General features: G+C 52.8%; 1 protein-coding gene across 1 annotated transcript in view; it reads left to right on the top strand.

Moving 5' to 3' along the window:
* The window catches only part of LOC119962279 (cyclic nucleotide-binding domain-containing protein 2-like), a 150239-nt gene that overhangs the window by 60779 nt on the left and 62735 nt on the right, over positions 1-26725 (top strand). The window contains exons 8-9 of the mRNA XM_038790267.1: positions 6709-6838; positions 25794-25908. Of these exons, the coding sequence (XP_038646195.1) occupies positions 6709-6838; positions 25794-25908 (245 nt within the window). The remainder of the gene's footprint in view (positions 1-6708; positions 6839-25793; positions 25909-26725) is intronic.

Raw genomic sequence — 26725 nt, 5'->3', positions numbered from 1 at the left:
ACGGGACTATGACTGTCAGGCCGTCACGGCCACAGAACATTCCAATCTCCTCATGCGTGATGCATTCGTGACGGGGATTGCATCGGACCCCATCCAGCAATGAATGCTGGAAGGGGCCGCGATCGACCTAACGGCGACAAAAACTTTAGCGCTCTCCATGACAGTCGCTTCTCGTAATGTACAGTCCTACCCCACTTGCTGCGCGGCCCACCCATCCTACCCCTCGTGGACCCCGCAACTGACCCCCCCGACTTGGGCCGCTCCCGCACAATATGCCTGCGCTGCTCGCCACACCACGCACTCTGGGGGTCCCCGCTGCTACTTCTGTGGCCAATAGAAGCACCCCCGCCAGCGCTGCCCAACCCGCGCCGCCACCTGTAAATCCTGTGGCAAGAAGGGCCACTTTGCGGCGGTCTGTCAGGCTCGCGCAGTTACCGCTATCGTGCCCGACTTTTCTCCCTGCCCTCAGCCAATCGCACAATGGGCGCCCCCATCCTCTGCTCCCGGGGCCACGTGCGACCAGTGGGCGCCGCCATCTTCTCCCCCCAGTGGGCGCCGCCATCTTGCGCCGCCCCCACAACGTGCGCACCATGGGCGCCGCCATCTTCCCCCCCGGGTCTACGTGCGGCCAGTGGGCTCCGCCACGTTGCCCCGTCCCCACAACGTACGCACCATGGGCGCCGCCATCTTGCCCCGTGCCCGCAACGTGCGCTGCATGGGCGCCGCCATCTTCTCCCCCACAGGTACTTCGGACGCTGCCATTGTGTCCTCCCCTCGGGACAGGACCGCGGGACCCGGGACGCTGCCGCTCTTCATCGGACTCGTCGGACTCCTCAGATGATCGCCCGCTGCTCGCCTCCATGACGCTGGACCAGTCCCGTCCTCACAACCTGGCTACCGCTTCGACGACGGTGCTCATCAATGGCCATGCGACCTACTGCCTACTAGACTCCGGGAGCACTGATAGCTTCATCCACCCGGACACGGTAAGGCACTGCTCCCTCGCGGTCCATCCCGCCAACCAGCGGGTCTCCCTGGCCTCCGGATCCCACTCTGTCCTGATCCGGGGTTTCTGTATGGTCAACCTCACCGTACAAGGCGTAGAACTCACCGGTTTCCGCCTGTACGTTCTCCCCAACCTCTGTGCTACACTATTACTGGGCCTGGATTTCCAATGTAACCTCCAGAGTCTCACCCTCAAATTCGGCGGGCCCCTACTCCCACTCACCGTTTGTGGCCTCACGACCCTCAAGGTTGACCCTCCTTCCCTCTTTGCCAATCTGACTGCAGATTGCAAGCCTGTCGCCACCAGGAGCAGACGGTACAACACCCAGGAAAAGACCTTCATCAGGTCCGAGGTCCAGCGGTTGCTTCGGGAAGGCATCATCGAGGCCAGCAGCAGCCCCTGGAGAGCCCAAGTGGTGGTGGTTAAAACTGGGGAGAAACACAGGATGGTCGTGGACTACAGCCAGACCATCAATCGGTACACGCAGCTCGACGCGTACCCCCTCCCTCGCATATCTGATATGGTCAATCAGATTGCACATTACCGGGTCTTCTCAACGATTGACTTTAAATCCGCATACCACCAGCTCCCCATCTGCAAATCGGACCGTCCCTACACTGCCTTCGAGGCGGACGGTCACCTCTATCAATTTCTTAGGGTTCCCTTCGGTGTCACTAATGGGGTCTCGGTATTCCAAAGAGAAATGGACAGAATGGTTGACCGGTACGGATTGCGGGCCACGTTTCCGTACTTAGATAATGTCACCATCTGCGACCATGACCAGCAGGACCACGACGCCAACCGTGCCAAATTCCTCCACACCGCATATCTCCTCAACCTCACTTACAACAAGGAGAAGTGCGTGTTCAGCACTAACCGCTTGGCCATTCTCGGCTACGTAGTCCAAAACGGACTCCTGAGGCCCGTACCCGACCGCATGCGCCCCCTCATGGAGCTCCCCCTTCCCCACTGCCCCAAGGCCCTCAAACGCTGGCTGGGGGTCTTCTCCTACTACGCCCAGTGGGTCCCACAATACGTGGACAAGGCCCGCTCACTGATACAGTCCACTCAATTTCCCCTCACAGCCGAGGCACAACATAGCCAAGGCCGGGATGGGTGCAGTAGACGAGACACTGCCCTTTCAAGTAGAGAGTGATGCTTCAGATGTCGCCCTTGCCGCCACTCTAAACCAGGCAGGCAGAGCCGTGGCATTCTTTTCTCGCACCCTCCATGCCTCCGTAATTCGACATTCGTCTGTTGAAAAGGAGGCCGAGGCAATCGTTGAAGCGGTGCGGCACTGGAGGCATTACCTGGCCGGCAGGAGATTCACTCTCCTCACTGACCAACGGTCGGTAGCCTTCATGTTTAACAACACGCAGCGGGGCAAGATCAAAAACAATAAAATCTTGAGGTGGAGAATCGAGCTCTCCACCTATAATTACGAGATTTTGTATCGCCCCAGCAAGCTCAACGAGCCCCCAGACGCCCTCTCCCGAGGTACATGTGCCAGCGCACAAGTGGACCAGCTCCGTGCCCTGCACGACAGCCTTTGCCATCCGGGGGTCACTCGGTTGTACCACCTAGTCAAAGCCCGCAATCTGCCCTACTCCGTCGAGGAAGTACGGACAGTTACCAGAGACTGCCAGGTCTGTGCGGAGTGCAAGCCGCATTTCTACTGGCCAGACCGCGCGCGCCTGGTGAAAGCGTCCCGCCCCTTTGAACGCCTCAGTGTGGATTTCAAAGGGCCCCTCCCCTCCACCGACCGCAACACGTATATCCTTAGTGTGGTCGATGAATTCTCTAGGTTCCCATTCGCCATCCCATGCCCGGATATGACGTCTGCCACCGTCAGCAAGGCCCTCAATTCCATATTCGCTCTGTTCGGTTTCCCCGACTATATCCACAGTGCCAGGGGATCCTCATTCATGAGCGATGAGCTGCGTCAGTTCCTGCTCAGCAGTGGTATCGCCTCCAGCAAGACGACCAGATACAACCCCCGGGGAAACGGGCAGGTAGAATGGGAGAACGGGACGGTTTGGAGGGCCGTCCAGCTGGCCCTACGGTCCAGAAACCTCCCAGCCGCTCGCTGGCAGCAGGTCCTCCCAGATGCATTGCACTCCATCCGGTCTCTACTGTGCACTGCCATGAATAACACACCCCATGAACGTGTTTTTACCTTCTTTAGGAAGTCTACATCCGGGGTGTCGCTCCCGACTTGGCTCGCAGCTCCAGGGCCGGTTCTACTGCGTAGGCATGTCCGACTCCACAAGGCGGACCCCTTGGTGGACAGGGTACGTCTGCTCCACGCAAACCCCCAGTATGCCTATGTGGAGTTCCCCGACGGCCGCCAGGATACGGTCTCGCTCCGGGACCTGGCTCCCTCGGGTGCCAATCCCACTCCCACACACCTCCCCACCCACGCGCCACCCTCCCCTCCCCCGGCGCTCCCAGCATCAGCCCCACCAGGTCCATCCCTCCTTCCCCTTCCCCTGTTAGAGGACAAGGAAGATTTTGGCACGCTCCCGGAGTCATCCAACCACTGGCCAGCACCGCCAGCACCAACACCCGCCAGCGCCATCGACGCTGACACCGCCTGTACAGACGCCGCCACAACTGTTGCGTCGCTCCCAACGAACCGTCAGACCACCGGACAGACTTAACCTCTGACGGGCACTGGGTTGCAAGATGGACACTTAATTTTTTTCCCCCTCCCCTCTGTAAATAATTCACGGATTCTGTATGTTTCACGTCACCCCCGCCGGGGGTGAATGTGGTGATCCACCACTGTGTAATTGTGTGTGTGCATGTATTAGGGGATGTACAGCAGTACCTGTACTACAGATTCGCCAGTAGCCCCTGCCGGCTAGCTCCGCCCACAGGAAGCCGTATAAATATGTATGAGTTCTCCTGAGCTGCAGTCGGAGGATAAACATCTCACTAATAACTCCCTCTTGTACCGATTCGAGTCTTTAAGTGCAATTGATAGCGCATCAAGATGGCTAGGGAAGAGACTGTTGCCCCTCGCCTTGTGGAATGCAGCTTTGCAAAGAAGGTCTGGAGACATATGCAGTGGTTTTTGTCAAGGTTTATTTAGAGCAGTTCAGTGGTGTAGGACTCTGTGCTCAATGGGCTGTTCCTAGGGACACCACACCAAGACAAACATCAACTGCTGCTGGAGAATTATCAACTTTGTGAAGATATTCTTTGGTCTGCCTGATGTTTGTTGCCCTGACTGTGCAAAAAGTTCTTCTTGACCTAGTGTTGCAAACTGGTACATTTCAGAATCCAGGACTGCGTTCTCAGTCCAAAGATGTGCAGGTTAGGTGGATTGGCCATCCTAAATGACCCCTTGGTATCCACAGATGTGCACGTTAGGTAGGGTTATGGGGCTAATGAGGATAGGATGTGAAGGAGCGAGCCTGGGTGCGGTGCTCTTTTGGAGGATTGGTGCAGACTCGATAGGCCGAATGGCATGTGACAGCTGTGGGTGCAATGGGGAAAGGTCACTGTGCAAGACCTTTCAGCCAAAGTGCATGGAGAGGCTAGGAATTGTATAGAAGTCCTCGGGCTGTATGACTCACGTTGAATGAATGTAGTGAATATGACATGTATTGAATCTATTCGGATTGGATTGGATTTATTTATTGTCACGTGTACCGAGGTACAGTGAAAAGTATTGTTCTGCGTGCTGGTCAGACAGAGCATTCAGTACATGAAAAGAAAATACAAAGATGTGCAGGTTAGGTGGATTGGACATGCTAAATTGCCCTCAGTGTCCAAAAAAAGGTTTGCTGGGGTTACTGGGTCACGGGTAGAGGTTTGGGCTGAAGGAAGGTACTCTAGGGCAGCATGGTGGCACAGTGGTTAGCACTGCTGTCTCACTGCGCCGAGGACCTGGTTTCGATCCTGGCTCTGGGTCACTGTCTGTGTGGAGTTTGCACATTCTCCCCGAGTTTGCGTAAGTTTCGCCCCACAACCCAAAGATGCGCAGGTTAGGTGGATTGGTCACACTAAATTGCACCTTAATTGTAAAAAATGAATTGGGCACTCTAAATTTGTAAAAGAAAAAGTAGGGTGCTCTTTCCAAGGGCCGTAGCAGCCTCGATGGGCTGAATGGTCACCTTCTGCACTGTAAATTCTATAATAGGGCAAACATAAAATACACAATGTAAATACATAGACACAGGCATCGGATGTATACTAACCAGTAGAGAAGATGTGTGAAGAGATCAGATCAGTCCAGAAGAGGGTCGTTTAAGAGTCTGGTAACAGCGGGGAAGAAGCTGTTTTTGAATCTGTTCATGTGTGTTCTCAGACTTTTGTATCTCCTGCCCAATGGAAGAAGTTGGAAGAGTGAGTAAGCCGGGTGGGAGGGGTCTTTGATTATGCTGCCTGCTTTGCCAAGGCAGCGGGACATGTAGACAGAGTCAGGTTTGTGTGATGACTGGGCGGTGTTCACGACTCTCTGAAGTTTCTTACGGTCTTGGGCCGAGCAGTTGCCATACCAGGCTGTGATGCAGCCAGATGGGATGCTTTCTGTGCTTCACCTCTAAAGGTTGTTAAGAGTTAATGTGGACATGTCGAATTTCCTTAGTTTCCTGAGGAAGTATAGATGCTGTTGTGCTTTCTTGGTGGTAGGTATACCAGGACAGATTGTTGGCGTTGTGCACACCCTGGTATGCAGGTGTATTCAGGCACTAGGTATTCAGAGAGCAACATGGTCGATGTAGAAAACTTGAATATTATTGCAGTGTTGTGATAGCCATTTTGAAATGTTTTGTAATGTGCTTTCAGATATTTTACGAATAAAGTATATTTTTGCAGCAAAAAAACAGTTGGTGACGACGCAGTCATAGAACCATAGAAAAGTTACAGCACAGAAGGAGGCCATCTGGCCCATCTTGCCGATGCCACCCTGAGGCCACCCAGGTGCCGTTTCTAATTCCACCCTCCTGCACCCGGTCCATAGAGCACTTAAGGTGCACATCCAGATACTTTTTAAAACAGTTTATGGTCTCTGCCTCCAACACCAACTAGGGCAGTGAATACTAGATTCCTACTACCCTCTGTGTAAAAAAAGTTCTTCCTCATGTCCCCTCTACACCTTCAGCCTCTTATCTTGAATCTGTCCCCTGGTTCTAGAATTCTCCACTAAGGAAAACAATAATTTTGTACACCTTAATAAAGTCACCCCTCAGCCTTCTTTGTTCCAAGAAAAATAACCTTTTTTTTCCAAGCGGTATTGAACATGGAATACGGTGGGGGAGGGGGTGGCGTGGTTTGCAGTTGGTGGTAGGTAATGGGAGTTTATTTTGCACATGTTTGACCTGATACCATGAGACTTCATGGGGCCCAGAATCAATGTGGATGACTCCCTTGGTCACCATAAGTCTGGTGCCATGTCAAGTTGGTCTGTCAACAGCAAGTCTGAATTTATATATCATCTGCAATGGAATAAACAATCCTATGGTACTTCATATGAGCCAGATCAAACAAGATTTAACACAGCCGCACAAGTAGACCAAATGCTTGATCCCATTGCTGTATTCAAAATGGCCACCACGTTTCCTACAATACCACAATGCCTACAGTTAAAAATGTCTTGATTGGCTGGAAAATGCTTTTAGACATGTATCCAATCATCATGAAAAGCACTATACAAGTCTTTTATTTGACACAGATGGCTTTGTTTACTCTTCCAGATCACTGAAACTTTTGGAATCGTTACCTGACAGTTCTATCGAGATTCTTTCCGATTACTCAACAACTGAGGAGTTCCTGTATGGCCAGGTTATTCCCAACAATCTGGAGAACATTATTTTTGTGACTAAGGTAAATTGGTAAATATGAGGTGAGTCCTCCTGTGTTAAGGCCTGCTGCTGTGTTGTACAGATCAAGAAGAACCCCAGGTTTCATCCTCTCCCTGGTTTTGCTGAGTTCCCAGAATATGATTGAGACACTGGTGTGCACTTTGGAGAATATTTTATATTTAATTCACAATCAAATGTTGGATATATTTTACAAAAATCAATAGGCTTTTTTAAACTTAAAGACCGAGAGCTCATAGTGTTATTAGACTTTAGGGGCAAAATTCTCCGCCCCCCACAGGGTCGGATGGGCCGAAGTCCCGCTGCTGATCCCACAGCCGTGGTTTGAACCACCTCTGGTGCCGGCGGGATCGGCGGCACGAGCGGGCCCCCGGGGTCCTGGGGGGGGGGGATCGGACCCCGGGGGGTGCCCCCACGGTGGCCAGGCCCGTGATCGGGGCCCACCGATCGGCGGGCAGGCCAGTGCCGTGGGGGCACTCTTTTTCTTCCGCCGCCGCCACGGCCTCCACCATGGCGGAGGCGGAAGAGAATCCCCCAGTGCACATGCGCCGGTGGTGATGACAGCAGCAGCTGACTCATCGGCGCATGCGCGAACCGGCGAAGGTCTTTCGGCCAGCCCGGGCGGCGGGCGTCAAAGACCTCTGGAGCCGGTTTTGGCGCCAGTCGGCGTGGTGCCTGTGGTGATCGTAGATCTGAGTAGATGCAATACAACTGAGCAAGCACTAGAGGGAGCACGGGAGAGCTACATATACACAGGGACAGGAAGTGATGACACACTTCACGGAAGGCAGAACTGGGAGCAGGACACAGACACACAGGCAGGCAGCATTTGAGGTAGCCGTAAGCTAAGCTCTGAAGAGAGAACAAATTCACAATAAAGCATCTTCTCCACATTTGAGACTACGAGCTTTATTAAGACACGAGGAACAACACATGGTACCAAGAGTGGCTTCAGACGCTTACTACAGGACAACTCAGCTGCAGATACAGAAAGATCAAAATGGCATGGAAATCTCCTACTGGACATTCGACTTGGGAAGACATCGCTAATTCGAGGATGTGGCTTGGATACCCACCTCAGCTGGACACGACTGGCAATGTAAGAAATGTCTGGAAAATGTTTAAACAAGTGTTCGATTTTTATATCATAGCTAATGATTTAGCAGCAGCCTCAGACGAAATCAAAATAGCACTGCTCATCGCAGGACATGAAGCTAGGAAAGTATATAATGGATTTAAATACTCAAAAGATGAAGACAGCAACAGCTTACAAACAATACTAAACAAATTTGAAGAGTACTGTAAGGAATTTGAACAGCATGGTATGCTCAGAGGCCAAACTGCACAGAAACTGAGTGATGCAAAACTTAAACAATCACTAAAAGAATAAGAAATCGCAAGTGAAAAGTACAGATCAAAAAGAAGAAATAACTTGAATTTTTCACACAGCCACAATGCTGAAATCCAGTCCAGATCGAAAGGAAAAGGTAACTTACAACTTTCAGAAAGAAAAAACGCTGAAATCTGCGATAAAATGGCGTCGGAGCATATTTTACAGCCTCTGGGGCACAAAGAACTACAAACTGCGTCTGCGCATGCGCAGGAAACGGAAGCTGCGCATGCTCAATTACAATCACCCATTTTGCGTTCAGTTTCAAAACGTTTTGGTCGCGGATCGTTATGCGCATGCGCAAGCCGCGCATGCGCAATGGACACAAAACCGCACAGTAAAGGAAGGCCGATTTGCGCAATTGATTCCTACGCATGACGTCACGAGCGTCATGACATCTGAGCATCCAAACCACGCCTACTTAAAAGGGAAATGCCCGAAAATTGAAAAAAAATTCTTAAAGCGGTAAAACCAAATTTTCTTGCCTCAGAACACAGAAAAACGCCTGAACTTAAACCAGCAGTTGAAAACAACTCGCACAACACCCTGGTAAACACAGTCTGCACCACCCAAAGTGAAGAGAACAAAAAGAAATCAAAAACAAAAAAAGATGATTTGTTTTTCGAAGATTACTACTCAGACATGACTGAGTTATTCGGATATGCTGATCACAGCATCAGCGACATGGTTGCAAAGTTCAACACAAATCTACTCGTGGTAGATGAATCCAACCAAGATGATTTGGTTTTCGAAGAATACTACTCAGACATGGCTGAGTTATTCGGATATGCTGATCACAGCATCAGCGACACGGTCGCAAAGCTCAACACGAATCTCCTCGTGGTAGATGAATCCAACACCATGGTGCCATGGCAGATCGTCGATACATTGGATGACCAAGACGAAGATGACGCCACACAGAGAGCGCAGAAAGACTCCACGAGCGAGCGATGACAGGCTCCACAGTGCGAGTGATGAAAGACTCCAAAAGGGAAGCAAGCAAACACTCCATGGCGAACACCATGCATGAACAAGACCATGAAGTTCAACCCGCCGTATCTGAGCAACCGCAAGCAGACTATGAAAGTCTACCAAGCTCACATAATCAAAAAGAAGACAATGTACATCTACCCACTGCATGCGAAAACAGTGACAAGGTGATCACACTCGACATACAGGAGGTACAGGATCACAGCGAGACTGACAGTTCTCAGCTTGTCTGTACAGAAGCACAGAGTAGGGCCACCCAAGAGTCCAGTGAGACCACGCCAATTGTAGTCATGAAGATTTTGACTCCGGAAGAGGAGCACCAAGAGTCCACAGAGACCGCGTCAAATGAAATCGCGAAGAATTTGACTCCAAAAGAGGAGCACCAAGAAAGCAAAGACGACGAATCAAAACAACCACAAATGACTGATGTCACCAGCATCAATGCAACATCAGATCATTCTCACCATTCTCGAGACGAAACGTTCAATGCAACAGATTCCATAAAGGACACTCGCACCAAGAACTGTGACAATGACTCAAATTATCCACACGGGACACTCATTGAGCATAACAAGAAAAACAAAAGCCAAAAGAAGCACAGCAGAAACGAGAACAACAACAGCAAGAACAAAAGCAACACGAAGCGCGACAAGAACAATAAAAATCGCAAGAAGCACTGCAGAAACAAAAACAACAACGACAAAAACTACAAGAAGAAAAACAAAACCAACAAGATGCATAACAAAGATAGCGACAACAACAAAGACAGAAACGACAAAAATAGCAACAAGAACGGCAACGAAAACAAAGACAGAAACGACAGAAACAACAGCAATGAAACAACGATTTGTACAAAATGGTACAACTCTGCACATGAAGGACAATGCCACAGCACACTGCAAAACAATGACAAGACTACAAACATGCCATGGGATGACAACGAATCGTACAAACTCACATCTGCTCCAGAACAAGCAAGCACACCAACTTTCAAGGCAGATGACATAATAAATCAATACCACAAGCACAGAAAAAAATCCATGTCAGTCAACATCAGTGGTTCGACCATGCAAACACCTCGGGATGACGCATTGGTTACTTAAAATAACAAGAACACTGACAACATTCACCACGTCAGCAACAACAAAAGAAAAAAAAACTCAGTTAACAAATTCATCAAGTATGGACTCATAAATGTTTTTATTGAGTGGACTCATAAATATAAATTGGCTTTGTAAAATATGCAATAGCACCACCACTTGTATAGATACACATATCATAAGTAACTGTTTGTACAATTTTCTTTAACGATGTACAGAAACTATGTAAAGAAAAAAGGGGGGATGTGGTGATCGTAGATCTGAGTAGATGCAATACAACTGAGCAAGCACTAGAGGGAACACGGGAGAGCTATATATACACAGGGACAGGAAGTGATGACACACTTCACGGAAGGCAGAACTGGGAGCAGGACACAGACACACAGGCAGGCAGCATTTGAGGTAGCCGTAAGTTAAGCTCTGAAGAGAGAACGAATTCACAATAAAGCATCTTCTCCACATTTGAGACTACGAGCTTTATTAAGCCCGAGGAACAACACAGTGCCAACCACTCCGGCGCGGGCCTAGCCCCTCAATGTGAGGGCTTGGCTCCTAAAGGTGCGGAAAATTCCGCATCTTTGGGGAGGCCGGACGCCGGAGTGGTTGGCGCCACTCCGCTATGCCGGGACCCCCCCCGCCCCGCCGTGTAGGGGAGAGTCAGTTTTTGGACATTTATACCCAGTTTTTTGGGGACAATTAAAAAAAAAAAATTTTAAGTACCCAATCCATTTTTTGCAGTTAAGGAGCAGTTTAGCGTGGCCAATCCACCTACTCTGCACATCTTTGAGTTGTGGGGGCGAAACCCACGCAGGCACGGGGAGAATGTGCAAACACCCCACGGTGTTTGGCGGAGATAGTGGTTCAGTTGTGAGTGCAGTAGGAGGAAAGATGGCAGGGCCAACTTGCCGAATGGCAGGGTGGCATGTGGTGCAGTGGTTCGCACTGGGACTGCGGTGCTGAGGACCTGGGTTCAAATCCCGGCCCTGGGTCACTGTCCGTGTGGAGTTTGTACATAGGGGCTGTTTAGCACAGGGCTAAATCGCTGGCTTTGAATGCAGACCAAGCAGGCCAGCAGCACGGTTCAATTCCCGTAACAGCCTCCCTGAACAGGCGCCGGAATGTGGCGACTAGGGGCTTTTCACAGTAACTTCATTGAAGCCTACTCGTGACAATAAGCGATTTTCATTTCATTTCATTTCTCTCCGTGTCTGCGTGCGTTTCACCCCCACAACCCAAAGATGTGCAGGTTAGGTGGATTGGCCACGCTAAATTGCCCCTTAATTGGAAAAAAAAAATTGGGTACTTTAAATTTAGAATAATAAACTTGCCGAGTGGGGTCGCACCCGTTAAGGTGGATAAGCTGGCTGAAGTGCCACAAGTGGCGCAAGTTTGAGCGGCTGTTCTCTAAGCATTTTGACATGCATTGGAAAGAGATGAAGAGCTCACTCAAGGAGTGGATGGGTGAGACTCTTGCACTGGTAAAGGAGGCTTTAACTAATACGTTGATGGAAGTGCAAGGAGGGGTGTTGAAGGCGGTGGATGAGGCATTGTCGCAGCAGAGCGACCAGTTCACCTTGATGGGTGAGGAGCTGAGGAGGCTGGACAAAGGCAATATTGTATAAAAGCTACATGTGGTTTGGAATGGCACACCCGGCAAAGTTGAGGGTGATGCAGGTCTTCTACTTTCAGACGGCAGAGAAGGCGGAGGCATTCGAGAAAGCTGAAGGACCGCCACTGAAATGAGTTTGGACTTTGAGGATGTTGCTCTTTCCCCTTTTGGTTTTTTTTGTGTATCTCTTTTTTTCTTCGTTTTTGTTCTTACTTATGCTTAAATTAAGCATGTGGGCAGTATGGTAGCACAAGTGGTTAGCACAGTGGCTTCACAGCGCCAGGGTCCCAGGTACGATTCCCCGCTGGGTCACTGTTTGTGCAGTCTGCACGTTCTCCCCGTGTCTGCGTGGGTTTCCTCCGGGTGCTCCGGTTTCCTCCCACAGTCCAAAGATGTGCGGGTTAGGTGAATTGGCCATGATAAATTGCCCTTAGTGACCAATAAAAGTTAGGAGGGATTATTGGGTTACGGGGATTGGGTAGAAATTAGGGTTTAAGTGGGTCGGTGCAGACTCGATGGGCCAAATGGCCTCCTTTTGCACTGTATGTTGTAAAGTTGTGGTTGGGAAGGGGTGGTTTGGAGTTGCTAATGATTAGCTGGAATTTGATGAGTTTTTTGGGGTCTGAGGGATGGGTGGGGGGGGGGAGTTTGGAAGGTTTGGGTATGGGTGGATTTGGAGTGGATTTGGTTCTCTGTGGGGGGGGGATAGGCTCTGGCAGGGGCCACCTCACTAGCAAACATAAGTTGACTAGTGAATGGGAGCGAGGTGGGGGGAGGGCCGCAGTCATTGGAACCTGTATGGACAGGTTTTGATGGACCTGGGAATTGCAAAGGGCGGTGAGATGGGGGTGATAATAGAGAAGGTGTTCTCGAGACGAAGTGGTTGGGGGATTTCTGGGAAGGAGGGGAGGGGTAGGGGGCTGACGGTGACGAGGGGCAGGGTTAGGTCCCGCCTGCTGGGCAGGGCCAGGAATAGAGGTTATGAGTGATGGGAGAGAGGGTGGGTGTGAGAACCCTGGGCAGGGTGGGGACACGGAACGTGCAAGGACTGGGAGGACTGGTGAAGCGAGCATTCTCGCATTTGAAGAGCTTGAAACCCAAAATGGTGCTGTTGCAAGAGACCCATCTGAGGGTGAAGGACCAGTTGAGGCTTCAATAGGAATGGAAAGGTCTCGCCGTCAGTGGTTGGGAAGTGCTGAAGGCGGTAGTGAGGGACGAGGTCATCTGGTTTAAGGCACAGTTGGACAGGGAGGCAAGGGAGGAATGACAGCAGTTGATGGAGGATAATATGGAGGTAGATGGAAGATACCAGAGACTCTGACACCAAGTCCTCTGGCGAGGAGGAAGGAGTTACATGCAAGGTTTAATCTTCTGTCCATGGGGAAGGAGGTTCGGCAGCTGAGGCGGGTGAGGGGATTTGTTTATAAATATAGGGAGAAGGCCGGCCGCTTGTTGGTAGGCTAGCTTTACTGTCAGTGAGAGAGGTTGTTTGGGTTAGGGATGGGATGGGAAAGCTGGTGGTGACACCGGAGCAGGTGAACAAGTTTTTAAAGAGTTCTACAGGGGTTTATATAAGTGAGAGCCTCCGGAGGATGAGTCAGAAATGAGGGAGCTATTGGGCCAGTTGGAGTACCCTGAGGTAGGCGAGGGCAGGATTGAAGGAGCCAGTGGGGACGGAAGAAGTGCAGGTGGCGATAGGGAGAATGCAGTTGGGCAAGGCATCAGGGCCTGCAGTCTCCTTCTCAGAATTTTAGAAAAAGTTTACAGATACATTGGTGTCACTGTTGGAGGAGATGTTTGAGGATGGCTGGGTGGCATTGCCAGAGACGATGCTGCTTAAAGGGGACAAGGTGGAACATGAATGTGGATGCCACGATTTTGGCGTCGGTGCTGGCACTGAGGTTGGAGGAATGCCTTCTGAAGGTGATTGGAGAGGATCAGACGGGGTACGTAAAGGGCAGATAGTTATCGTCAAATGTGCAGCGTCTGGGACTTCCGGTTGCGGCGATGCGGAGTTAAGCCGCACGTTCGGCAGCTCCCGCTATTAAAGGACTTTCGGGCCTATTATAGGGCCCCAAACGGCGCTGTTTCGATGATTCCCGGTGGGGGAAGGTGTTTGGAGGAACATTCCCCGAAATCTATGGTGCTTACCCAGAGTGGGGCAAAGGAAAAGGCTGCAGCAGCTCCCCAGGAAAAGCGGGGGAAGGATGACAAAATTGCGGCCGGCGGAGCACCCGAGGGCTGGTGGAAGTGGGAGCAGGAGCAGCAAGCTGCTCTTCTGCGCTGTTTTGCGGAGCTGGAGGCTGAGTTGCTGGACTCCCTGAATGCGACTACCAACAAGCTGCTTGAGACCCAGACGGCCCAGGGGGTGGCCATTCAGGAGTTGCAGCAGCAGGCCGCTGAGCGGGTGGAGGAGGCCGTGGTCCTCGTGGGGAAAGTGGAGTTGCACGAGGCAATTCACAAAAAGTGGCAAGACCGCTTGGAGGAGCTGGACGTTCGCACGAGGCGAAAGAATTTGAGGATCCTGGGCCTGGCGGAGGAGCTGGAGGGGTCGGATCTTCCGTCTTATGTGACCACGATGCTGAGCTTGTTGATGGGAGCGGGGTCCTTCCATTTGCCCCTGGAGCTTGAGGGAGCCCACAGAGTGCTGGCCAGGAGGCCCAAGACAAATGAACCCCCGCGGGCGGTGCTGGTGCGGTTCCATCGATTCAGCGACGGGAGTGTGTGCTGCGCTGGGCCAAGAAAGAGAGGAGCAGCAAGTGGGAGAATTCGGTAGTGCGAATCTACCAGGACTGGGGTGCGGAGGTGGCTAAGCGGCGGGCCGGGTTTAACCGGACGAAGGCGGTGCTGCATGCCAGGCAGGTCAAATTTGGAATGCTGCAGCCTGCGCAGCTGTGGGTGACATATAAGGACGGGCACTACTACTTCGAGTCCCTGGAGGAGGCGTGGGCCTTTGTACAGGCGGAGAAGCTGGACTCGAACTAGGGTCTGGGGACTGCGGGGTCCGGTGCACAATGGTCGTTGCTGTTTTTGCTGTTGCTGTTTTTGTAACTTTGACATGTGTTTTTTATGCTGGCTTTTTGCTCTGTTTCCGGATGGGTCTGTTGGGTATGGTTTTGGGTTATATGGGGAATGTTGGGGGTTTGGGTTTTAAAAAATTTTCTCTTCTGTACGGGGCTGGGGGATGGGGTGGAGCTGGAATTTGGGGGAGCTGCGTCAGAAGGGTGGGGTGGGGCAGTGTGAAAGCGCGGGCTTTCCTCTGGTTTTCTGCACTGCGGGGCAGGGGGGGGGGTGGAGCTGGTGGTGGGGGCGTGGCCTCGACTGTTTTTTTCCCGCGCTGAAGCGGTGCCAAGGAGGTGTGGCAGGAGGGGGGATGACCCCATGTCGGGAGGGGCCGGGTTTTGGCGGGAGTTGCCGGGGTCAGCAGAAGTCAGCTGACTCACGGAAGTACCATGGAGGGTGCGTCGCGGCTAGGAGGGGTCCGAGCCTGATGGTGGGGGGGGGGGGGGGGTGATACCGGGTTGCTGCTGGAATGGCCAGGAAGGAGCAGGTGTGGGCCGGGGGGGGTGGAGGAGAGGCGTTATCGTCATGGGGAACGGGTCGGGTGGGGTGTGCTGGCCTGGGGTGAGAAGTCGATGAGCTATGGCTAGTCGGCGGGGGAGGGGGGCGGGGTGCCCTCTGAACCGGCTGATCACCTGGAACGTGAGGGGGCTGAATGGGCCGGTTAAGAGAACTAGGGTATTTTCTCATCTGAAGGGGCTGAAGGCGGACGTGGCTATGCTCCAGGAGACCCACTTGAAGGTGGCGGACCAGGTTCGTCTGAGGAAGGGGTGGGTGGGGCAGGTTTTCCATTCAGGATTAGATGCGAAGAACCGGGGGGTGGCGATTCTGGTGGGGAAGAGGGTGGCGTTCGAGGCGTCTGAGGTGGTGTCGGACAAGGAGGGCAGATATATTATGGTGAAGGGTAGGTTGCAGGGAGAGAAGGTGGTGCTGGTTAATGTATATGCCCCGAATTCGGATGATGCTGGCTTTATGAGGCGCATGTTGGGCCGCATTCCGGACCTGGAGGCAGGGGGCCTGATCATGGGGGGAGACTTCAACACAGTGCTAGATCCCCCACTGGACCGGTCCAGTTCAAGGACGGGTAGGAGACCGGCGGCGGCCAAGGTGCTGAGGGGGTTTATGGACCAGATGGGAGGGGTGGATCCCTGGAGGTTTGGGAGGCCGAGGGCGCGGGAGTATTCCTTTTTCTCCCATGTCCATAGGGTTTACTCCCGAATAGATTTTTTCGTCCTGAGCAGGGGATTGATCCCGAAGGTGCAGGATGCCGAGTATTTGGCCATATCAATTTCAGACCATGCTCCGCACGGGGTCGATCTGGAGATGGGGGAGGCGCGGGACCAGCGCCCGCTGTGGCGCCTGGATGTGGGGATGCTGGCTGATGAGGAGGTGTGTAGGAGGGTCCGGGGAAGTATTGAGGGGTATCTTGAGACCAACGACACGGGGGAGGGCCGGGTGGGGATGGTCTGGGTGGCTCTGAAAGCAGTGATCCGGGGGGAGCTGATTTCCATCCGGGCCTATAGCGAAAGGACGGAGAGGAGGGAGAGGGAGAGACTGGTGGGGGAGCTCCTGGATGTGGATAGGAGGTACGCGGAGGCACCGGAGGAGGGGTTGCTGGGGGAACGGCGTAGTTTGCAGGCCAGGTTCGACTTGTTGACCACCAGAACGGCGGAGGCACAGTGGAGGAGGGCGCAGGGCGCGGTATATGAGTATGGGGAGAAGGCGAGCAGAATGTTGGCGCATCAACTCCATAGGCAAGATGCGACTAGGGAAATTGGTGGAGTGACGGATAAGGGTGAGAATGTGGTGCAGAAGGGGGCAGAGGTAAACGGGGTCTTTAGGGACTTCTACGAGGAACTGTACCAGTCGGAGCCACCGAGGGGGGTGGGGGGATGGAGAGCTTCATGAATAAGCTACGTTTCCCAAAGGTGCAAGAGGAGCTGGTGGAGGGGCTGGGGGCGCCGATAGAGTTGGAGGAGCTAGTCAGGGGGATTGGTCAAATGCAGTCAGGTAAGGCGACGGGGCCGGATGGGTTCCCGGTGGAATTTTATAAAAAGTATGCGGATCTGGTGGGCCCCCTGTTGGTGCGAGCCTTCAATGAGGCATGGGAGGGGGGGGGCTTTGCCCCCGACGATGTCACGGGCGCTGATCTCTCTGATCCTGAAGCGGGATAAGGACCCCTTGCAGTGTGGATCATACAGGCCAATCTCGCTCCTCAAATTTGACGCCAAGTTGCTGGCGAAGATCCTGGCCACCAGGATAGAGGACTGTGCCAGGGGTGATACACGAGGATCAGACAGGATTTGTCAAGGGACGGCAGCTCAACACGAATGTGCGGAGATTGTTAAATGTTATTATGATGTCGGCGGTGGAGGGGGAGGCGGAGATAGTGGTGGCGCTGGATGCAGAGAAGGCGTTTGATAGAGTTGAATGGGGGTACCTGTGGGAGGTGCTGGAGCGGTTCGGATTCGGGGAGGGGTTCATCAAATGGGTGAGGTTGCTCTATGAGGCCCCGATGGCGAGTGTAGTTACCAATGGAAGGAGATCAGCGTACTTCAGTCTCTTATCGTGGGACCAGGCAGGGGTGCCCCCTGTCCCCCTTTGCTTTTTGCACTGGCGATAGAACCTCTGGCTTTGGCGCTGAGGGAGTCGGGGAGGTGGAGGGTCCTGGTGCGGGGTGGGGAAGAACATAGGGTATTGCTGTATGCGGACGACCTGCTGTTATATGTGGCGGACCCAGAGGGGGGAATGCCGGGGGTGATGGAGCTGTTGGCTGAGTTTGGGAGCTTCTCGGCTATAAGTTAAATCTAGGCAAGAATGAGGTATTTGTAGTACACCCGGGTGGTCAGGAGGAGGGAATTGGGAGGCTCCCGTTTAAGAGGGCAGTGAAGAGTTTCAGATACCTGGGGGTGCAGGTGGCTAGGAGTTGGGGGACTCTCCATAAGCTTAATTTTACCAGGCTTGTGGAGCAGATGGAGGAGGAATTCAAAAGGTGGGACATGGTGCCGCTATCGCTGGCGGGTAGAGTGCAGTCCGTCAAAATGACGGTTCTCCCGAGGTTCTTGTTCCTCTTTCAGTGTTTGCCCATCTTTATCCCTAGGGCCTTTTTTAGGAGGGTGACTAGCAGCATCATGAGCTTTGTTTGGGCACATGGGACCCCGAGGGTGAAGAGGGTCTTCTTGGAGCGGGTAGAGATGGTGGGGGGCTGGCGTTACCCAATCTCTCGGGGTATTATTGGGCGGCCAATGTGTCGATGGTGCGCAAGTGGGTGATGGAGGGGGCAGCATGGAAACGGATGGAGAGGGCGTCCCGTGGAGATACAAGCCTGGGGGCCCTGGTAACGGCGCCGTGGCCGCTCCCTCATACGAGGTATACCACGAGTCCGGTGGTGGTGGCTACCCTCAAGATTTGGGGGCAGTGGAGGCGACATGGGGGGAAGTGGGGGGATCGATGGAGGCTCCGTTAAGGGGGAACCATCGGAACATTGATGGGGGGGTTCCAGGGTTGGCACAGAGCGGGCATCAGACAGCTGAGGGACCTGTTCATTGATGGGAGGTTTGCGAGCCTGGGGGAGTTGGAGGAGAAATTTGGGCTCCCCCGGGGAACATGTTCAGGTATCTGCAGGTAAAGGCGTTTGCTAGGCGGCAGGTGGAGGGATTCCCTTCGCTTCCCGCGAGGGGGGTGAGTGACAGGGTGCTTTCGGGGGTCTGGGTCGGGGAGGGGAAGATATCTGATATCTACAAGGTAATGCAGGAGGTGGAGGAGGCGTCAGTAGAGGAGCTAAAGGCTAAGTGGGAGGGGGAACTGGGGGAACAGATCGAAGATGGGACATGGGCTGATGCCCTGGAGAGGGTTAACTCTTCCTCCTCATGTGCGTGGCTTAGCCTCATCCAATTCAAGGTGCTGCACCGGGCCCACATGTCCGGGTCTAGGATGAGTAAGTCCTTTGGGGGCGAAGACATATGTTCTGGGCATGCCCGGCACTGGAGGAGTTCTGGAAGCGGGTGGCGAGGACGGTGTCGAGGGTGGTAGGATCCAGGGTCAAGCCAGGCTGGGGACTCGCGATTTCTGGGGTTGGGGGTGGAGCCGGGAGTGCAGGAGGCGAAAGAGGCCGGTGTGCTGGCCTTTGCGTCCCTAGTAGCCCGGTGGAGGATCTTGCTACAGTGGAAGGATGCGAGGCCCCCAAGCGTGGAGACCTGGATCAATGGCATGGTGGGTTTCATTAAGCTGGAGAAGGTCAAATTCGCCCTGAGAGGGTCGGTACAAGGGTTCTTTAGGCGGTGGCAACCTTTCCTCGACTTTCTGGCATAACGATAGGGTACTGGGTCAGCAGCAGCAGCAACCCGGGGTGGGGGGGAGACACGTTGACTTTGTTTGCTTATTTAATTTTAATTTATTTTTAAGTTCTCTTGTTGTTTACTGGGTTTGGGGGTGTGGGGGGGGGGGGGGTGTGATACATGCGTTGATACAGTCTTGGGGGTGTTACAGTTAATATGGTGTTTTATTGTTGCTTTTCATTGTTTGTTGTTATATTTTCTGTAAAAAATTCCAATAAAAATTATTTTTAAAAAAAAAAATGTGCAGCGTCTGTTGAATGTGGTGCTTTCCCCGGCAGAAGGGAGGGAATTGGAGTTGTCGCTGGATGTGGAGAAGGTGTTTGATCGGTGGGGTGGAGTTATTCGTTTGCGGCGTTGGAGAGGTTTGGGATTGGGCCCAAGTTTGTGGCATGGGTGAAATTGTTGTATAAAGATCCGGCGGCGTGCGTGCGGACAAATTAGATGAATTCAGGGTGTTTTCCATTGCACAGGGGAACGAGGCAGAGATGCCGCATGTCCCCCCCTTCCGTTTGCACTGGCAATAGAGCCCTTGGCCATTGTGTTGAGGTGCTTGGACAAATTGAGGGGGATAGTGAGGGAAGGGAGAGCATAGGATGTCCCTGAATGCTGATGATCAGTTGTTGTATATTTCGGACTCAACCTCTTGTGGTGAATGTACTTCATGCAATTCACACTGTATTGTATCGTGTCCTTGTGGGCTCTGTCTGTGAGCCGTTGCGCGGCTCTGTCCACAGGGGGAGATGAGGAGCTTGTACAGGGCTCCACCCTCGGCACCGCCCATGGCTCCGCCCATGGCCCCTCCCACTACCGGAAGTATAAAATGCTGCAGCCTTGTGAGCCTGCCCTCAATTCTTCTGGTCGCAGGCAGGCTAAGTTGTAAGTCTATTAAAACCACAGTTTACTTCCTATCGTGTCTCGAGTGAATTGATGGTCACATCAATTTAATAGATTTAGGAAAACTACTATGGAATCAGCCATCAAACCAGATCAACTAGATCTCGACCCGCAGGCTGCAGAGGCAAAGGAAATCTTTCTACACTGGCTTCGGTGTTTCAAGGCCGACCTGGCTGCATCGAACACTTCCGAGACTACAGAGGAGCAGAAACTCAGCCTACTGCACGCACGGGTGAGCCATCTTATCTCTACGCAACTCAACTGTACCGACTCGTATACCGAGGCCCTCGTTATGCTTGACCAATTATACGTGTGGCCGGTAAATGAGGTCTACGCACGGCACATTTTCGCTACCCGCCGCCAGCGCCCCACAGAGTCGCTAGAGAACTTTCTGCGCGACTTAAAAGCCCTTGCTCGGGACTGCAACTTTCAAGCTGTAACTGCCTCCCAGCATATGGAACTCGCTGTCCGTGATGTGTACGTTGCGGGGGTCCGGTCTAACTATGTGCACCAGCGACTGCTCGAAAATGGGGGCCAGAACTTGGAGGACACGGTAGCGCTAGCCACCACAATGGAAGTCGCGTTTCAAAGTCTCAACTCATTCCCCGCGGACCAAACAACCCCATCGTGGACCCCTGACCAGCGATTGGCCCAGGCCAGCGCCGCGTGGCCACCCACCAACTATGGAGCGCCAGCGTGCCATTTTTGTGGCCAGCCCCAACATCCGGCCCGCAACGCGACCTGCAGCAGCAGCGGTCAAAAAGGACATTATGCCAAAGTATGCCTGGCGAAATCGAAGCCCTCTAACTCCCCTGCAGTCCAGAACAATCGCTCCCCCAACTCGCAGGCCCACAGACCCCGTAATGTTGCAGCGTGTCTGCCGACTCCGCCTCCGCCTGACTTGTGCGACTCATGGGGGCCGCCATCTTGGCAATCCTCCCGCACGCGACCGGCCATGTACGAGTCATGGGGGCCGCCATCTTCTTCTCCGCCCGCCACGTGCGACCCACGGGGGCGGCCATCTTCTTCATCGTCCACCACGTGCGATCAACGGGGGCAGCCATCTTGGCCATCACCCGATGTTCACCTCGACGACTACGACCTCCGCGGACAGTCATCACAGGGCCACTCCAGCACTGCTGATCGAGCCGCTGACTACCCGCAACTCAACGCAGTCACGGACCAGTCACGTCCGAAGCACCTCGGGAGCTCGAAGATGTCCGTTCAAATCAACGGATACAAGACACCGTGTCACTTTGACTCCGGGAGCACCGAGAGCTTCGTACATCCTGACCTGGTAAGAAGCTGTTCGCTCTCTATCTTCCCTGCACGGCAAACTATCTCCCTCGCCTCGGGCTCACACTCGGTCCAAATACAAGGGCGCACTGTTGCGACCCTAACGATTCAGGGCGCCAGCTACTCTAATTTCCAGCTGTACGTACGCCCCGACCTCTGCGCCCCACTCTTACTCGGGCTCGACTTTCAATGCAACCTCAAGAGCCTCACACTCAGCTTCGGCGGACCCCTACCTCCTCTCTCTATATGCAGCTTAGCGACTCTTAAAATCGACCCCCCTCCACTCTTCGCTAACCTAACGGCTAACTGTAAACCAGTAGCCACCCGCAGCAGGCGGTACAGCGTGCAGGACAGAGTATTCATCAGAGCCGAAGCCCAGCGGCTCCTATGTGAGGGAGTCATCGAGGCTAGTAACAGCCCCTGGAGAGCTCAGGTGGTGGTCGCCAAGACCGGGGAAAGGTTCCGGGAGGGAGACCAGTAGCCTTCTTCTCCCGAACCCTCTCCGCTTCGGAACTTCGACACTCCTCAGTCGGCACTGGAGGCACTACCTCGCAGGTAGGAGGTTTACCCTCATCACCGACCAGAGATCGATTGCCTTCATGTTCGACAACTCGCAAAGGGGCAAAATAAAAAACGATAAAATTTTGAGGTGGAGGAACGAACTCTCCACCTATAATTATGACATCATATATCGACCGGGGAAGCTCAATGAGCCCCCAGATGCCCTGTCCCGCGGCACATGCGCCAGCGCGCAAGACGACCGCCGAAAGGCTATCCACAACGACCTCTGCCACCCGGGGGTCATCCGTCTCGCCCACTACGTCAAAGCCTGAAATCTGCCTTTCTCCACCGAGGAGGTAAAAGCCATCACCAGGGATTGCTCGATCTGCGCGGAGTGCAAACCGCACTTCTATAGACCAGACAGGGCCCACCTGGTAAAGACATCCCGGCCCTTTGAACGCCTGAGTATCGATTTCAAAGGGCCACTCCCCTCTGTCTGGGCAGGTAAACTGACTGGGATTAGAAAGATGCTATTTCAGTGAGGGAAGCAGTCCGGGTGGGGGGGGGGGGGAGCTTCTGAAATTATTGTACTATTCCTGGGCGGCAAATATGGAGAAGGTGCGGGGTTGGAGTAGGGAGATGGAGGCTTTGTGGGTGAGGATGAAGGTAGGTTCTTGTAGGGGGACGGAGTTGGGGAGTTAGGGGCTGGTTTAGCTCACTCGGCTAAATCGCTGTCTTTTAAAGCAGACCAAGCAGCCCAGCAGCACGGTTCGATTCCCGTACCAGCCTCCCCGGACAGGCGCCGTAATGTGGCGACTAGGGGCTTTTCACAGTAACTTCATGGAAGCCTATTCGTGACAGTAAGCGATTTTCATTTCATTTCATTTCAGTTGCGGGCGCTGGCAACGGCGCTGCTCCCGTTTACCCCAGGGGCTGTGGTATGAGACGCTGCAGAGGGTGAATGCCTCAACCTCATGTGCGAGACTGGCGTTGCTACAGCTCAAGGTGGTACACAGGGCACACCAAGTCAAGGATGAGCGGCTGTTTGAGGGGGTAGAGGATATTTGTGAATGGTGTGGGACAGGCCCAGCTAACCAGGTACATATATTCTGGTCCTGCCTCAAGTTGGAGAGATTTTGGAGGTCGTTTTTCAGCACCATGTCAGCGATCTTGGTAATTTGGAAATTTGGCATGTCCACATTAACTCTTACCAACTTTTACAGATGCACCATAGAAAGCATCCTATCTGGCTGCATCACAGCCTGGTATGGCAACTGCTCGGCCCAAGACCATAAGAAACTACAGAGATCGTGAACACAGCCCAGTCCATAACGCAAACCCGCCCCCCATCCATTGACTCCATCTACACCTCCCGTTGCCTTGGGAAAGCGCGCAGCATAATCAAAGACCCCTCCCACCTGGCTTAGGTTGGGGCTGGTTTAGCACAGTGGGCTAAACAGCTGGCTTGTAATGCAGAAGAGCAGCGCGGATTCAATTCCCGTACCGGCCTCCCCGAACAGGCGCCGGAATGTGGTGACAAGGGGCTTTTCACAGTAACTTAATTGAAACCTACTTGTGACAATGAGCGATTATTATTATTATTCTCTCTTCCAACCTCTTCCATCGGGCAGGAGATACAAAAGTCTGAGAACACGCACTAACAGATTCAAAAACAGCTTCTTCCCCGCTGTTCCCAGACTCCTGAATAATCCTCTTATGGACTGATCTGATCTCTTCACACATCTTCTCTACTGAGTATATGACACTCCTGTATGCTTCACCTGATGCCTGTGTCTATGTATTTACATTGTGTATTCATGTAGGTCCAATGTATGTTCTTTTCATGTATTGAATGATCTGCCTGATCTGCAAAACAATTTTCATCTTATTTGCATTTATATTAAGCAAAGTGCATCTTTACACATTATACATTATAGATTTGGTTTTGGAAAGATTGCATCACTAAGAACAATACTTTTCACTGTACCTCGGTACACGTGACAATAAATAAATCCAATCTTGCCTCTAAACTTGGAGTCAGGCCCCCTGGGTGTCATATTGGGGGTCAGACTTACCGGAGTTGCAGGTGGGAGCAAGGGCAGATTATTTATTTATAAACTTAAGAGTACCTAATTCTTTTTTATCCAATTAAGGGGCAATTTAGCGTGGCCAATCCACCTACCCTACACATCTTTGGGTTGTGGGGGTGAGACCCACGCAGACATGGGGAGAATGTGCAAATTGGAACAACTCCACATCAGAGAAAAGCAAGACTCAATAATCGAATCCAGATGAGTTATTTTTGCTTCTGTTGAACTTGGTAGTAACAGTCTAGCTTGCTGCTTCTCCTATCAATACTGCTGCCTTTGATCTTATCTCATTCAACTTTGGTTTCATAAAATCATACAACAGAGTCTATTTGGTCCCGGTGCTGGCTCCTTGAAGGAGCTATTATCCAATTAACCAAACTACCCATCTTCGTCATGTTCTTGCCCAGTGTCATGTCCGACCCATAACGCCACAGCCTTCACCACAGGTAGGGCAAGGAGACGATTCACGAATCCAGCCAAGCCAGAACACGGGTTGAAGCCGATATTGATCATTTGCACCATTCCGACCCACAGCAACCAACTCAACCATCAGTGGACAAGATATAACTGGGCAAATTTCCGGGTAGATGCCAGTGTTGTAGCTGTACTGGAATAGTTTGGCTAAGGACATGGCACGTCCTAGTGCACAAGTCTTCAGTACTATTGCCGGAATATTATCAGGGCCCATAGCCTTTGCAGTATCCAGTGACTTCAGCCACTTCTTGATGTCACGTGGGTTGAATTGAATTGTCAGAAGATTGACAACTGTGATGCTGAGGCCCTCAGTGGAGACTGAGATGGATCATCCACTCGGGCATTTCCAGCTGAAGATCATTGCAAATGCCTCAGCATTGTCTTTTGCATTGCTGTGCTGGGTTCCTCCATCATCGGGAATGGGGATATTATTGGAGCCTTCTCCTCCTGTTAATTGTTTCATTATCCACCATCATTCATGGCTGGAAGTTATAGTTCTGCAGATCTTAAGTCAGATTGGTTGTGGAATTGCTTAGCTCTGTCTATCTGCTTACACTGTTTGGCGTCATCCTGTGGTGGAGCTTCATCAGGTTGACACCTCATTTTTAGATATGCCAGGTTGACATTTAAAAAAAAAAATTTAGAGTACCCAATTCATTTTTTCCAATTAAGGGGCAATTTAGCATAGCCAATCCACCTACCCTGCACATCTTTGGGTTGTGGGGGCGAAACCCACACAAACACGGGGAGAATGTGCAAACTCCACACGGACAGTGATCCAGATCTGGGATTGAACCTGGGACCTCGGTGCCGTGAGGCAGCAGGACTAACCCACTGCGCCACCGTGCTGCCCCTGGTTGACATTCTGACTGACAGGATATGTTTAGTGGGGCTGGAGGAAACATTTGCTCCTCCTAGTTTCAGTGCTGTGCTGGAAGGACATAATGGGTCCAGGCATTCTGCCTCCAGTTACCTACTGCCTTTCCCAAGGTCCAGGAGTTAAAACTTGTTAAATTATAGGCCTGCACCTCCTAAATTGATGTTACCAACTGGCCTGCCTCCCGGGAGCTTCCCTTTGGACCAGTAGTGGGCGGGTTCGAATCTGGTTTGTGTTTTCCTGTTTCAGATTTTTCAGGCTCTTTTTGTTTTGGGCTGAGTGAGGATCAAAATCAGCCTGCTTCTGTGGGCTCTTCTCAATACATCTCTATGTTTTCGCAGGGCCGCTTTGTTATCCTGCGATTGGTGGATCTCACACTGTGCCCGTCCTATCACAGGTTCATCGTTAATGAGCTGCCTTTCCTGAAAAATACCAGCCAGAAAATTGACTCAGTTGGTGAGGAGCAGGGAGCGTTAACTCCACGGAGACTTGTGAAATATGCACCACAATAGAATCCTGTCTACAAACACTGGGGAAGACCGCTCGGCCCATTGTACCAGTGCTGGCTGAGAAACGGCCAAGCAAACTAACCTTGCCTCAACAGCCGGCAATGGGAAGTGAGGAAAATCAGGAGGCCGCAGTTCTGGGAGCACCGAGGTTTCTGAGGGTTCTTTGGGGCTAGGGGAGGTTAGAGAGACAGGGTGAGGAGGGGGGGGCATGCCATGGAGGAATTTGAAAACGAGTTTCATGTCCGTCGCCTTTGCTGTTATGGCACTTCAGGGGCGAAATTCTCCGCGGACCGACGTGACGCCCATTTCCGGCGGGAAAAAGCGGTGTGCATGACTCCGGCATCCGGGCCTTCTTTTAAGCTGGCAATCTCCGTTCCCGGAAGGGCCAGCAGCGGACTGACGCGATAGGCGTCAGTTTCTCCAGCTGCGGAAGTGGCGAGTCCCGGCGTTTGTGTGGTGGGGGGAGAAGAGCGACCCGGCATGGTGGGGGGGGGGGGGGGAGAGAAGAGCGACCCGGCATTGGGGGGGGGGGGGGGTGGGGGGGGGGGGGGGGGGGGGGGGGGGGGGGGGGGGGGGGGGAGAAGAGCGACCCGGCATTGGGGGGGGGGAGAAGAGCGACCCGGCATGGGGGGGGGGGAAGAGCGACCCGGCATTGGGGGGGGGGGGGGGAGAAGAGCGACCCGGCATGGTGGGGGGGGGGGGGGGGGGGGGAGAGAAGAGCGACCCGGCATTGGGGGGGGGGGGGGGGGGGGGGGGGGGGGGGG

This window comes from Scyliorhinus canicula, chromosome 2, assembly GCF_902713615.1.
Source record: "Scyliorhinus canicula chromosome 2, sScyCan1.1, whole genome shotgun sequence".
In the NCBI taxonomy this organism is placed as follows: Eukaryota; Metazoa; Chordata; class Chondrichthyes; order Carcharhiniformes; family Scyliorhinidae; genus Scyliorhinus; species Scyliorhinus canicula.
This window is presented reverse-complemented; position numbering and strand designations above follow the sequence as displayed.